The following is a 15,280-nucleotide window of genomic DNA, read 5'->3' as shown; positions in this document are numbered from 1 at the left end:
TCCCTTCCCCCAGAGAACTCCATGGCTCTCTTCTGCACATCCTTCATGTGGTGGCTAAGAGTTATCCTCTCCATCAGGCTTACTTTCCCATCCTGCTTAAAACTGAAGCCAAGCCCCAAACTCTTCTTCTCATGTAACTTCAGACCCCTGGGCCCAGCTCAAAGACTCCCTTTTCCTACAGCACGTATACCCAGTTTTTCACTGTATAATTTGCTTATTTAGTTCATTTACTGGCTCTCCCATTACAGTGTAAGCTCCAAGAGGAGAGAAGTGTGTCTCCTTCACTGAGCTGCCTTCCCAGTACCTAGCACATTGTAGGTACTTGATAAATAGCTATTGAAAAAAAAAAAAGACACTGAAAAATACAGGTTTTGATCCCCTCCTTTGTCTCCCCATCTCCCTCCATGGCCGCCACCGCACCCAGCTTCTCGTGCATTTTCGAGAAAATTGGGGTTCGGGGGGGAAGGCACTCTCCCTGACGTTGGTTTTCTCCCCACCAGGGGAAGGAAAGACCTAGGTGACTCCGTGTCTGTGTGTGTCTGTGTGTGTGTGTGTGTACACACGTGTGCATGCACACGTGCGTTGAGTTCAGGCACACGTGTGCACAGAAGCATACACTTAGAGGCTCCCTCTTGCTTTTCCCAAAAACAGATGGAGGCTCTCTACTCTGCCCTGCCTCTCTCTCTCTCTTCAAAGGGGTTCTCGGTGATAATTTTCATCTTAATTTTAAGTTGTGATCGCAGAGGCTGCCTGGCGTTAGCCAAGTGCGGCCCGCGAATAGGACGACTGCGGAGCATTTCATCCAAGCCGGGAGCCTTAGCAGGGAAAGAGTGCACTAGCCACAGGGAGCCAGGTCGAAGGGAAACCAGGCCTCCCGGGGCAGCCTGGGACTACCGGAGGTCCTATCCCCGCACAGCGGGAGCAAGCCCTCAAAGCCACACGCTCCTTCACGCCGTTCTTAAGCCCCACAGACAAGTTCCTCTGCCTGGGTGCCCTCATCTCCTACGGGCTTGCTGAGAGGACTGAAGGAGGGCCTCCGAGCCCAAGGCAACTCAGGACTCCCTGAGAACAGGCTTTGGAAAGTTCCAGACCCCGGCTGTTACCATTGCATCTGGGGCAGCTGAAACCGGAGGTTCTCTAGAAGCAAATGTTTGCAGGCTGCAGACAGCCCTCTGGGGAACAGCCGGAAGGTCTGCAGGGAAGTGGAGGCAATTAGCACTTGTGTATTTGGCGAATGACCCCAGGAGGCTGGCGGGCTCCTGGGAGTTTGGCACTGATCTGTAGCCTCAGGAGTCAGGCAGCTGGGGCTTTAGGAGGAAGGCGCTCTCCCCTGACGCTTGCTGTTCTCCCCAATCCCAGGGAAGGAAGCAGATCTGGGAGTGGAGAGTCCGTTTGTGCAACGAAATCCCAGCCTCGGCTGCAGAGTCGCAACTCCAGAGCTGAGAAGCCCCCAGAGACCAAGGTGGACAGGCCAGACCCAATGCCACTGGTGCCCAGATGTCCTGTTTGGTGGGAGCAAGGCTAAAACCGCTGTTTTTATCCAGACCAGGTTGAACACCAGACGGAAGGTCTCAAGCCTCTCCCCAGCAGGGCAGACCGACAGACACAAAACTTACGCACAGCTACTGGGACCTCAATGGCCCTGCTGAGTCCCATTCAGGGACCTCTGGTGTAGAAGCTTCAGAAGGAGCTTCTGAGAGAAAAATGCAAGTGCCCTTTGCTCTGGGAATTCCACCGCGGAGAAGGTCTCTCTGAAAAGGCTCACACACGAAAACCTGACTGTGGTTGGCTCTGGGGAGGTGTGGCAGGGAGAGTTTTTAATTCTAGACCCATCCTGACCCACAGAACTTTCGGCAAGGATGAAAACATTCTTGGGAAGTGGTTCCTGCCACTAGGGAAGTAAGCTAATGCTAAGTTACTTCAATAACCACGTGGGCTATCATTTGGGTGGGACACTTGGTTCTATACCTTTTCATATCCTCCTGAAAACAGGCAGTTTGGACCCAGACGGAGGAAGGCAATGCAAAGACACAGGGAGAAGATGTTGGAGGCCAAGGAACGCCCGAGGCCACTAGAAGGGGGGAGGGAAGCAGGCAACAGTGTCCCCCTCCCCACCTCCCAAGAACCAGTCCTGCCAACACCTTAATTTGGGACTTCTGGTCTCCAGAGCTGTGCAAGAGAAATTTCTGGTGTTTCAGACCCCCCATTTGGGCGACGCTGTTACAGCAGCCCTGAGGCACTCACAGAGTTTGCCTGGGACATACACAGCCGTTTCTTCTGGGAATTCGGGGAGTGCCATGCTTCAACTTGCCCTCTTCCACTGACTTTCGCACATGCTCCCGTATTCCTAATATTATCAATTTTTGACCTAAATGGTAGTAAGTTTCGAGCCCATGTTTTTCTTCTTTATATGTTTTTGAGCACCAGGAGGTCACATGTGTTACGGTAGGAGGAAGGGGAAAACCCACTAACACACAAAAGGTGATGTCGACTATTAAGTAGGGACTGCGGGACCGAGGCCGGAAGAGCCTGGAAGGTGGCAGGTGCCCACACAGGAGACCTGAGGGTGTGGAACAAACCTTAATGTAGTAGACGTCCCTGTCATCCAGTATTAGCTCCAGGTGACCCACACAGGTGCTCTGCAGAGTCTCGATCTTTCCTAGGGAACAAAGCAAGAGTTTGGGGACCAAGGCTGAAGCTCCACCCCTGCGTTCCCTAGGGGACAACCTCCTACGGGGTTTCTTATCTCTGAGCCCCAGCGACTGTGGAGGGGACACTCATTACCATCCAGCTGCATTTTCTTCCTGGGATGCAGAAGCTTGAGGCGGAACTTCCCCTGGGGCAAGCTGTACCTGACGTCCACCCCGACGTCCCTGGGCACCTCTGATTTGGGTGTGCCCATGAAGAGGTGCGCTGAAGCTTCCTGAGGGAGCCAGCTGTCCTTCTGAAAGCACAGAGGACTATTCTCAGTCTTGAGAACCTCATCCAGCTCCAAAGGTTCTCCCTCTTCCCGGGAAAAGACCCTCAGCCCCACCATTCAAAAATGTGAGTTCTTGGGCTCCTCCTTGGCCCTCACAAGACAAAAAACCACACGGGGAGTTTGGAAATCTCAGGCGGTATCTGGAGAAGAACAAAGCCCTGCAGGACAACTGAGGACCACGTGTACAAGGTCTCATTTTGTCCGGCAAATAGCCTGGGCAGGGGGTTTGGGGCACAAGGTATGGCGTGCACGACAGGCACCCTGCAGAGACCCTCTCACATCCCCTATCCAGCTCGGCGTGCCTGTGACTCAGCCTTTGCACGTACTGTTAACACCTGGCACACAGGCCTCCAGAACATCGCCCTCCTTTATGTTTTCCCAGGAGTAAAGAATACCCCGGCTCCTCAGCCTCAGGGGGACCACACTCTGAGACGTAACCCATGCTCCAGGGCTCCCCCAGGATCAGACAGAGGCTGCCACCTCACCTGCATCACCACCACCCCCCCCAAACTCAGTTCTTCCCTTCCCTGGCCTAACTTCCCCACTCTCTTATACTGGGTCCCCCGGGAGCCTTTTCTTTTCTTTTTTTTTTTTTTTAAAGATTTTTATTTATTTATTTGACAGAGAGAGATCACAAGTAGGCAGAGAGGCAGGCAGAGAGAGAGAGGAGGAAGCAGGCTCCCTGCCGAGCAGAGAGCCCAATGCGGGACTCGATCCCAGGACCCTGAGATCATGACCTGAGCCGAAAGCAGAGGCTTAACCCACTGAGCCACCCAGGCGCCCCCCGGGAGCCTTTTCTTAACCTGTCACTTTTACCCAAATCCTTAGTTCAGGTCCGCCTTAAGGAAAACACAGCCTAAGACACAAGCCCCCTTTAAGACCGTGCACGGACGAACATTCATACACCACCAGCAAAGGGTCACTCCTCTGTACGAGGCTAGTTGTCAGCACAGGGAGTGCCAATGAGCATCAGACCCACAAAGACATGCCCCGTCATGGCACCTACATTCTAGAGGGGAAGCGCGGGAGCAGCAGACACAAACGAAGATGGCACAACAACGGGGGATGGGTGCTCTGCTAACGAACTCAGTGGGAGTAAGGGGTCGGCCAGGGTGGTCAGGGAAGGCTGCCTCTGAGGAGGTGGCATTTCAGAAAGCAAAGGAAGCGAGAAAGAGAGAGAGAGAGAGCCAAGTGGGTGTGTGGGAGAGTGTTCCCGGCAGAGGGAAGAGCTGGTGCAAAGGTCCTGGGGCAGTGATGTGCCTGGCATTAAAAAAAAAAAAAAAAGGTCAGTGTGTGGAGCGTGATAAGCCTCGTAAAGAATCAGGAGACGGGGAGGACAGCCCAGCAGGTCCAGGTATCCAGCTCCCACTTAGAGAGACAGGGCCACTGGAGAGCTCTGAGCAGAGAAGCGACAAGATCGTTCCAGGATTTTGAAACACATGTCTGGCTGCTGGGAGACAAGAGATGGCAAGGACACGAGCAGAAACTGGGAGATCACATAGGAGGGTGTTGAATGTCCATTCTGGGCCAGATGCTGAGGACACAGGAATGGGAAACACAGGCATTAAAGCTCTTCCTGGGAACAGAGTGAGTGACTGGGACGGAAAAGGGGGAAGTCTGGTATTAGTCAAGCAGCTTTAAGTAACAAACGTTAAGAGGAATTGGGCACCTGGATGGCTCAGGTGGTTAAGCGTCTGACTCTTGATTTTTGCTTCAGGTCATGCTCTCGTGGTTGTGAGACTGACCCCTGTACCAGGCTCCATGCTGGGCAGGAAGCCTGGTTAAGATTCTTTCCCTCTGCTCCCATCCCTTTCTCTCTCTCCCTCTCTAAAACAACAACAACAACAACAAACCCCCCCAAAACAAAACAAAACAAACCACACACACAAAAACAAAAACATAAAATTAATCTAAAGGGAATAAACATGGTCCCATTAGAGCAAGTAACAAAAGAACACGACCAGTTTGGGATAATTCAGGCAGGCTTCCCTGAGCAGCTGACCCCTGAACTGAGACTCAAAGACTGATGCAGAGTTAACAAGTCATAGAGCCAGAGCCAGAGGATCAGCACGTGCAAGGGTCCTGAGGCAGGAGGGAGACCAGAATGGACCAACCCAGCCCAACAGCTCCAGAGAGAAGCCCCACGTCCTTAGGAGGCTGATTCCGGAGGGGAAGACCTAGGGAGACCCACAGCATGGCCAGGAAAAAAGGGGCCATTCCACAGGGCCTACCTGGGGATGGAAGGTATAGGCAGCTTCCAGCAGATACTGTCGGAGGCCCCGGTCCTGCTTCGTCAGCGTCACAGCCGTGAACACAGGCACCGAGAGCAGGGAGGGCTGCCCGGCTGCCGGCCAGGCGACTTCCGTGCACAGCTGCCAGCCCCAGGTCTGGGAGGCTGTGGAGAAAGCGGGGCGGGCAGCTCTGGTCACCAGAGAGCCAGAGAATTCTAGGCGGGAGCCACGCTGCTCATCCAGCAAAGGCAAGGGTTCTGTCGGTCTTCTTGACAACCTCGGCACCGCTGACATTCGGAGCTGGATAAGGAAGGCTCTGCGGCGGGAGCCATCCTGCAGGGCGGTGAGCAGCTGCTCTGGGCTCCGCTCAGTGCCGGTGAGGAGCAACCCCAACAACAGTTCGGACAACCCAAGCGTCTCCAGGCATGGCCAAATGGCCCCTCGGGGGACAAAGCCACCCCCGCTTGAGGACCCCTGGGGGAGAGTGCAAATGTGTCGAAGACAAGCTCCAGAGTCAGACCACCTGGGTCTCAATTCCAGCTCCTCCACTTGCCAGCTGTGTGACCTTGGGCAGATTACTTAACATCTCTGTGCCTCAGTGTCACTCCTCTGTACACCGGGACCAATAACAGTTCCTGCCTCATGGTGTAGCTGTGGGGACTGATGGTCTGTGTCAGTGTTTATGACAATGCCCTGCCTAAAGGTGTCCATTCATTTAGAGCGGCCCCTCCCCCACCTGACTAAAAAAAAAATGACCTTCAAGATCCGCTAGTGTTTGGTGTATTTCCTTTCCAATCTCTTGTCAATTTTGTTGCTTTTCACCGGATGTTGCTATCAAAGAATCTTCCAGTGTTATCAAATAATGTCCTTCGTTATGGGGTTTTAAAGCTACAGGACAGCTCAACAGCTGTTTCGCTCTACTTGAAGGTGGAGAATTTTTTTCTATCCACGGCCAGAGAGTAGATACCTGAGGCTCTGCGGATCACAGGGTCCCCTCACAGCCGCTCTGCTCTGCTGGTGACTGACCAGAGCAGCCAAAGACGACAGGGAAACCAATGGTCATGGCCATGCGCCCATAAAGCTTTCTTTCTGGCCATCGCAAAATGAACTTCACAAATGTTTCACGTATGAACTATTCCTCGATGACTTTCCAACCCTTTGAAAATGTGCCAACCTCTTGGCAGCTTGTAAGCTCCTGTAACGAGCCATTCACCTATGACTGTGCCCTTGTCAATAACGATGCAGCGATCATCTCTGTGCAGTGTGCATTTTTAAATGATTTTGGTGTATTTTCCTAGGGTGGAGTTCTAGAAGCAGAAGCAAATAATTAAGGGATATAAACACTTCGAGGGCAGAAGGGCCACTGCAGCATTTGGAGCCGACACCGCTCCCCACGGTACCCAGACGTCTGCCAAGGCAAAGGCAAAGACCCCGCCACCTACCTTTCTTGTCAGTACAGGACTGGGCCTCCGAAGGGCTGTGGGCGTTACTGAGGCTCCTCACACCGTCCCCAGTGACGAGATACAGCTTAGAGCTGGGTGAGGAAAGAGGAAAGTCCCAGACAGTCATTTTTATTCATTCACTGGACAGATAGGCCGGGAGCTGCCATAGTTTGACATGGGGAGAATTCCACCATGAACAGGATGGGCCTTTGGGGAACTCACCCACAGCACTCAGTGACAAGTGCCACGACAAACCTGAATGGGGGTGGATGGCGTCTGTCTTGGGGACAGGGAAAGGCCTCCTTTAGCCGGGAGGCAGGGGTCTCTGCAGAGGTCAACGTGTGAGCAGAGACTCAAAGGATGAGAAAGAGCTGGATAGAGGGAAACAGTAGGTGCAAAGGTCCTGTGGTGGGAATAAAGTGGTCTCTTCAGGAGAGTAAGAAGAGTGGTTCAAGGGGGTTAGGATGGAGGGGGAGTGACATGACTTGACATTTTAAAGGACCTCACCGGTTGCTGCTGGGAGAAGGGCCTAGAGGACAGCCAGAGCACAGTGTCCCTGGCTAGGGTGGGACAACACAGACAAAGCAGGTGTGACTGTGGGGAGCCTGGCTTCCCTCCTGTTTTATCTGAAAGAACTCATTCTCCAACTTTCCCGCCGCCGGGAAGCTGGGGACAAGCTGGTCCCAGGAGGGACCCCTGTAAAGAGCTGACGAGTATGGGAGTTCCCCCCTCCTCCTCTCAGCCACCCACAGTCCCTGGCACAGACACCCCCCATACTGATGCACGCTCACACACACACACACACACACACAGGACACTCGCAGACACGGCAACACCCCTCTCATGGACACATGCACACGCTCGCACACACACAGGCAGGCACGCTGCACTCACGCACATGCCCAGACACATACCTGTGCACGCACAGACTCAGAAATGCACCCTCACGCGCACACACGCTTGTGCAACAAGGGTGCAACACACATCCTCACACGCATGTGGTCACACACACACAGTCTCACACCCACACATGCTCACGGGTGCTCCCAGACACACGTCCCCAAGCCCTCGGGCCACGCCCACCCGCGTACAGGCTCCCTCCCACGGGTGCAGGACGCCCACCTGAAGCTGAGTAGCTCCACGGCCTCCTCCGGGGTGTTCAGATGCACCTTGAAGTCCCGGCCCTTCCTCGCGTGGATCCCCCCATCCAGGCTAGCGGCGCCACGGACGCTGGTCACCCACTGCAGCCCAGCCCGTCCCAGGACACCTGTTGTACCCATCTGCGCCGAGATCCGGAGGAGGGCACTGCGGGGGGAGCCAGGCACTGGCTGCAGCCCGCAGGCTACGGGTGGCCGCACACACAGCGTCCCCTTGCCAACCTCCCCTGCTGTTCTCGGCAGCCCCTGCCCTGTCGTCCCCCTTCCCACCCTCCTGTACCCCCCCACCCCCACGCTCTCTGGGAACCACGCCCCCCAGGGGTACCAGGCACGCCATCTGGTCCATCTGGACCTCGCCACAACCAGCCTCAACTTAGAGACGCAGACCCAGGCTGGGAGCAGCGAAACCACCTGCTCGGGCCTTATCGCCAGGGCGCGGGGCAGTAGGACCCGGACCAGGAGGCTGTCTGAGCCCCAGCCGGGGTCTTCGTGCCAAACAGCAGCTGGCACGGGATGCCCAGGCTCCCCACATCAGACCCAGAAACCACAGACGGGACAGGTGAATGGGGGACACCTGTGAGTGGACAGTCACCCAGCAGGCCCCGGACCCCTCCAGAATCAGACCAAGCCCTGAACCAACTCAGCCCACGCTGTGGGGCCTGGATGGGCAGCACACCTGCCTGGGGCCTGTTTTCTCAACCATTAGTGGGAACAGGGAGAGACTGCCCGCCTGGTCGGTGGTGATGCGGGTCACCGGAGTCCCAGCCCATACATCTTACATGGTCCTCCCTCCCTCTTCTCCTCCCCTCGGAAGCAGAGTGGAGCAGAGGGAAGCATGCCATGTGGCAGGACACCAGAGTCCTGTGGCCTGGCCCTGCTTCATCCTTGGGCACATGATGTCACCTCACTGAGCCTCAGTCTTCTCACCCGTCAAGTGGGCACAGCTGCCCAGCATCTCCTCACAGTCTCTTGACACAAAAAACACTCAGTCATAGGATTGACGGTACGATGGTACCAGGGATGGTCTGCAGGGCGGGGATCCCCTCCAGCCCGCGCTAATGGCCCAGCTCTCTGCGGCCCTCTGTAGGGGGAGGCCTCTGCCCACCCACCTCCCTCGTCCAGCTCCAAGAAGCCAGCCAGCTACCTGAGCTTGACGTAACCATTCACAGAGAAGTCCAGAGGATGCTGGAAGTTGGCAGTCCCCCGGACTCGGAAGCTGACAGCGGCCAAGGCATTGAGGGTCAGCCGGGCGGGGAGGCCGGATATGGTGGGAAAGGTGAGCTCCTGCTTCTCTAGGTTCAGCCTCCGGGTCACCTGGACCTCCTGCCCCTGTGGCCAGAGAACCGTCATGACGCAGGAGACAGCCCCTGGTGCGGGCCAGGCACACACTGAGCACACAGTCTTATTTGATCAAATAAGATCCTCACACCAGAGCGGTGTGGGAGGAAGGGACAGGATCGTTACGCCCTCTTTCCAAAGGAAGAAACGGAGCCCTACAGACAGATGAAGTCACCGGGCCAAACCCACGTGGATAGAAACAGGTAGAACGCAGCTCAGACCCGGTCAGGTTCCTGCAGAAAAGGGTCAGAGCTCGGGGATCCAGGGTGAGTCAGGTAAGGGGGAATGTGGGCCATGCCCAGGCTGCAGAGCACCTAGTATGCGCCAGGTGCATTTTAAATGCTCTGGTGCATTTGTTGCTGCGTGAGCTCATGTAACACAACAGCCCCGTGAAGCTGCTGCTTTTGCTACTACTGTGTCTGTCATGCTGTCATGCCTATTTCACAGATGCACAAACCGAGGCCAGGACCCGTGAACTCTCCCAAGCGGGTAAGAGGTGGAGCCGCGATTTGAGCTTGGGCAGCCTGGCTCGAAGTACCGCGGTCTTAGGTCTGAAACGGACTTTAGTACTTTCCCCCAGAGCATCGAAGGAAACAAGACAGGGTCAGCGGGGCTGGGAGGGGCCGAGCCCAGGCGGAGGTACCTTCAGGAGCTTGACGGCCAGCTCGGCCAGGTTCAAGGACGGGCGGTTCACATGGCTCGCCATCGCCCCACAGTTCATGAAGCTCAGCTCGTGCCCGAACACCTTCACACTCAGCTCGCACCGCAGCGCCCGCCGCTCTGCGCGCCTCCGGGCCACCTGAGGGAGAACCCAGACCAGACGGGTGACTAGGAGCAGGTCTGCTGCCTGGACGCAGGTGGGGGTCCGGGGGAGCAGAGGGGCAAGGTCAAGGGCTTTTGGTGTCTGGAATACGGCTTGCAAAACTCATGGCCTGCAGGCAGAATCCCCAGATGGGTTTTCTTTGGCCTGCATGGTGCTGCCGAAATGCCCTGGGCGGTGTGTGTGGGTGTGAGCGTTCTCACCATCCTCTTGTTTTGGAATCATCTTACATTTACAGAAAAGTTGCAAGGATGGTACAGAGAGCTCCCACACGCCCCTCACCCTGTCTCTACTGGCACCATCTTTCATGGCCAGCATGCAAGGAAGGCAAAGAAGCCAACATGGACACGTAATATTAACAAAACTCCAGACATTCAAATTTCACATTTTTCCAGTCCAGCTCTCCCTCCGTTCCAGCGACCACACTGCATTAGCTTATCCCATCTCTCCTGTCTCCTCCTGTCTATGACCATTTGTCTTTCTTCATATTTTTCACCGTGCATGTTTTTTTGAGAGACAGAAAGAGCACGAGCAGCAGGGAGGGGCAGAGGGAGAAGGAGACTCCCCGCTGAATGGGGAGCCCAACATGGGGCTCAATCCCAGGACCCTGAGATCGACCCAAGTAGAAGGCAGACTGCTTCACTGACTGAGCTGCCCAGAAGTCCCTCACACTGCATTTTTTTTTTTTTTTTTAATTTGTTGGGGCATCTGGGTGGCTCAGATGTTAAGCGTCTGCCTTTGGCTCAGGTCATGATCCCAAGGTCCTGGGATGGAGCCCTGCATCAGGCTCCCTGCTCAGCGGGGAAGCCTGCTTCTCCCTCTCCCACTCACCCTGCGTGTGTTCCCTCTCTCGCTGTCTCTCTCTCTGTCAAATAAATGAATAAAACCTTTAGCCAAGAAATAATGAACTTTGAATTTGTTTCCAATGTTTAAAAATTAGGAGACTACCCAAAAAATCCAGATTCTCTGGCTTCTCCAAGCAGAGAACTATTGGCCTCCTGCCCACCACCACAAGGGGCGGTAAGAAACCAGAGTGGGACAGTGGCCGCCGCTTTTAACTGAGGCCTGACCATTTCCCACCTGCCACAGCCCCCACCACTCCCTATCGTCCCTCTGACACCGAGGCCAGGCATTGTTCCCACGCTCGCTGTGCTTGTGCTAAACAGATCTTGGGATTAGGACTCTCTATCCCAAGTGGGAAAAAAACAGACAAAAAGGACACAGATTCTAAGAAACAGTCTTCACATCCCACCCACCACCCTCCTCCTCGTTGCCTGCCAGCCCCAGCTCCAGTCCAAGAGGCTTTAAGGGCACAGACCACGTCCTGACCATCTTTGCGCCCTTGGGTTCACACCTGATGACTGGTAAAGCTGTGAGCATGTGAACCAATGCCCCAGCCACTCCTCGATCACCCTCAAGTGTATGTGGCAATAACCTCTTCCAAGAGTAAAAAGGTGCCCACAGCTAAATGCCCATCAGTGGGGGAACAATCACGTGAAATAGAGCTCCCCACCCAAAGAATGGATATTATGAGACCCCACGACCCACCAACTCCATTCCTAGGCATATCCCCAGCCCAAACACGTACATGCCTGCACCAAAAAGACACGTGCAAGAATATTCATAGGAGGGGCACCTGGGTGGCTCATTGGGTTAAGCCTCTGTCTTCAGCTCGGGTCGTGATCCCAGGGTCCTGGGATCAAGTCCCACATCGGGCTCTCTGCTCAGCGGGGAGCCTGCTTCCCCCTCTCTCTCTCTGCCTGCCTCTCTGCCTACTTGTGATCTGTCAAATGAATAAATAAAATCTTAAAAAAATATATTCATAGGACTATCTGCAATGAGCCCAGAAACTCGAAGTTATCCCAAAGCGCACCACAAGTCGGACGGACAAAGAAATCCTGGTGTGTTTGCACCACAGCAGCGCTGAACAGCAGGGAACACGAGCAAAGCATGACTATATCCAGCCCCGTAGCTGGATCTCACCCACAAAATTTAAGTCAAAGGGGCCAGACACACACACACACACACACACACACACACACACACACTCTCTCTCTCTCTCTCTCTCTCTCTCTCTCTCTCTGACAGGAATAGAATTAATCACACTTGCCAAAAGGTGGAAACCACCTGCAAACCCAATGTCCATCAGGACCGAGCGGGTAAACACAAGGGGGTCTACCCATACCGTGCAACGTTCTTCAGGCTTCAAGAGGGTTGGAGGACCAATCCGTGCTACACGGATGTGTCTCAAAACATGACTGATACTCAGCGAGAGACGCCGGACACGACAGGTCACGTGCCGCCTGACTCCATTTATAGGAAGTGTCCAGAACAGGTCAGTCCACACCGACCCAAAGCAGGCTAGTGGTTGCCAGGGGCTGGGGGAGGACAGGATGGAGAAATATTAATAATATTTCCAATAATATTGGGCAGGAGGCCAATAGTTCTCTGCTTGGAGAAGCCAGAGAATCTGGATTTTTTGGGTCGTCTCCTAATTTTTAAACATTGGAAACAAACTCAAAGTTCGTTATTTCTTGGCTAAAGGTTTTATTCTATTCTAGAACGTTCTAGAATCAGATAGAAGTGGGTGTTGCTCATCTTGGTACAGGTGCATCCACACGTCCAAAATGATCAAACTGTATACTTGACACACCCACCGCTTATTCAAAGTAGACGAGACCTCTGCAAAGCTGATTTTTACAAAGCAGAACTCGTCGGTGCAGTAAGGAGGCAGATTAGTGATCGTCCTTGGTGGGGGTGGGTAGACTGGAAGGGGGGGGGGTGCAGGGGGCCACTGGGGAACTGATAATGGTCCGGACATTGATTAGAAGGAGGCGTTCTGTTCATGGAGATGCATTTAGGACTTGGACACTTTCCTAATTGTATGTGACGCTTTGATCAATACGTTTCGAGATAAAGCAGTCCAACAGCAGACACCTGAGCTGCGGACCAGCTCCTTGTCTCCGTGAGCCTGTCCCAGGGCTCAGAGCCTGTCCCGAGTTGATGGAAGTCTGAGCCACAGGCCAAAACCTCGGGCTGGTGAGGAGAGGGAGCTGGGTGGGTGCAGGTTCCCCGCTCCCCTTACCTTCTGCTGTAGGTCTCTCATCTTTCTGGACTTTTCTCCTGGACAGTCAGGGTGGGCCCCCCATGGTGTGGGCTCTGGTTCCGGCTCTGGGGATTTCTCTGGCTGGGCCTCTGTCTCCTCTTCCTGCCCCCAGAAGGACTTGCCGCCAAAGAGCCTGTGGACGATTTTCTCTGCGTTTTCCAGCCGGAGGCCAAGCTGGGAAGAAAAGCCAGGGCTCTCTGAGGAGCAGCTCGGTTGGCTGATCCAAAGCTGCAGAGCTGGGGGCTCAAAGTGGGGGGAGAGGGTAGCAGGCTTGGGTAGTGTACTCTGGGCTCCCCAGGGCCCACCTGGGCCCAAGGCAAGGGGCACCACCTTTTCAAATCAGCAAGTTCCACATTTGTTGGGCAAATGTCCCTCAGTAAAAATCCTTACCGATTCTTTAGAGCCTGGTTCCTATGTCACCGCCTCTGGGAAGTCTTCCCTGATTTCCCACATCACTCCCTTCCCACACTCCTCACCCCCAGACCAAATCTATCACTGCTTTCTCTGAGAGTCCAGCACAGAATTTCTGGGTCACACTCATGCTGTCATCTGTGTGTCTCCTTTGCAAGATTCTGAGCTCCCCGAGAGCAGGGACCCATGTCTCCTTCTCTAGGCACACTGAAGGCCCAGTTGGTGGGTCATTTTGTATTGATTTGACTGAGCCACGGGGTCCTGACATATTTGGTCACACAGAATTGTGGGTGTTTTGTGAGAGTGTTTCTGGATGAATTTAAGTTTTTTTTTTTTCGATTTATTTATTTTAGAGAGAAAGAGTGGGGGAGGGAGTGTAGGAGAGAGAGTGAAATCTTAAAAAGACTCCATGCTGGGCTCAGAGCCTGACACAGGGCTCTATCTCAGGACCCTGAGATTAGGACCTGAGCCAAAACCAAGAGTTTGAAGCTTAACTCACTGAGCCACCCAGAGGTCCCTGAATTTAATATTTAAATCAATAAACTGAGTCAGGCAGAGTACCCTCCATAATGTAGGTGAGCCACACCCAATCAGTTGAAGGCATGACTCAAACAAAAAGCAGACTCTCTCCCAACCACAGGGTAGTTCCTCGTGACCGCCTCTGAGCTGGGACATCAGGGTTTTTTTTCCCACCTTCACCCTAAACTCAAACATCAGCTCTTTCCAGGTCCCAAACCTCCAGACTGAAACTATACTACTGGTTCTCAGGCCTTCTTCAGGTTCTTCAGGTTCTTCTCAGGTTCTTCAGACTCAGACTAGAACAATGCCATTGGCTTTCCTGGTCTCCAGTTTGCTGACCACAGATCTTGGAACCTGTCGGCCTTGATAATTGTGAGCGCCAATTCCTTACAATAAATCTTTTTTCTAGATATAATACATTCTGCTAATTCTGTTTTTCTGTTTCTCTGGAGAACCCTGACTAATACACCTAGCCTGGTCGGTTCTCAAAATTTGATGGATGAATGAATGAGTCCTTTCTGTTCCTCCTTCCTTCCATCTTCCATTCACCCAGGCATCTGTTCAGTAGCTCTTTGACCCTTCCCATCCATCTATCCATCCATCTGTCTATCCATCCATCCACCCATCTTTCCATTCATTCATCCATCCATCCATCCATCCAACCATCCATCAATCCATCCATCCATCCATCCTTTTATCCTTCCAGCCACCTTCCCTTCTTTCCATCTATTGTGCCTTCCACCGTTCCACCAAAAAAAAGTTGAATTCATCCAGAAACACTCCCACAGAGACACCCACAATTCTGTGTGACCAAATATGTCAGGACCCCATGGCCCAGTCAAATCAACACAAAATGACCCACCAACTGGGCCTTCAGCATGCCTAGAGAAGGAGACATGGGTCTCTGCTCTCAGGGAGCTCAGAATCTTGCAAGGGAGACACACAGATGACAGCATGAGTGTGACCCGGAAATTCTGTGCTGGACTCTCCGAGGAAGGAGTTATCTCCAAGAGCATCTGTACAGAAAACAACGGAGGGCCAGCCATTGGCAGATCTAGGCCCACACCCCCAGCCGGTCATGTCTGGACAAGCTCTCTGTTCTCCATACATCAGAAGGGGTCGGGAGAAGGCACAGAGCACCCTCCCTTGGACAAGCCTCAGGGGCCTGGGGGAAGGAGATGAATGGGCGCCAAGGTAATCCAGTATGCTCAAGTTTGCTGGATATAGGACCTCAGAGACACTGCCTCTTCTGTTGCTATACCCCACAATCCATTCT

General features: G+C 53.8%; 1 protein-coding gene across 1 annotated transcript in view; it reads right to left on the bottom strand.

The window, feature by feature from the left end:
- LOC123933621 overlaps nt 1-15,280 on the bottom strand; it is a 126,249-nt gene that overhangs the window by 79,819 nt on the left and 31,150 nt on the right. Inside the window, exons 16-23 of the mRNA XM_045992959.1 lie at nt 13,054-13,248; nt 9,792-9,947; nt 8,955-9,139; nt 7,776-7,958; nt 6,654-6,745; nt 5,212-5,375; nt 2,785-2,944; nt 2,580-2,659 (exon numbers count right to left, since the gene is read on the bottom strand). Of these exons, the coding sequence (XP_045848915.1) occupies nt 2,580-2,659; nt 2,785-2,944; nt 5,212-5,375; nt 6,654-6,745; nt 7,776-7,958; nt 8,955-9,139; nt 9,792-9,947; nt 13,054-13,248 (1,215 nt within the window). The remainder of the gene's footprint in view (nt 1-2,579; nt 2,660-2,784; nt 2,945-5,211; nt 5,376-6,653; nt 6,746-7,775; nt 7,959-8,954; nt 9,140-9,791; nt 9,948-13,053; nt 13,249-15,280) is intronic.

The sequence above is a fragment of the Meles meles genome, chromosome 21, assembly GCF_922984935.1.
Source record: "Meles meles chromosome 21, mMelMel3.1 paternal haplotype, whole genome shotgun sequence".
In the NCBI taxonomy this organism is placed as follows: domain Eukaryota; kingdom Metazoa; phylum Chordata; class Mammalia; order Carnivora; family Mustelidae; genus Meles; species Meles meles.
The sequence above is the reverse complement of the archived record's forward strand: the minus strand, read 5'-3'. Positions and strand labels throughout refer to the sequence as shown.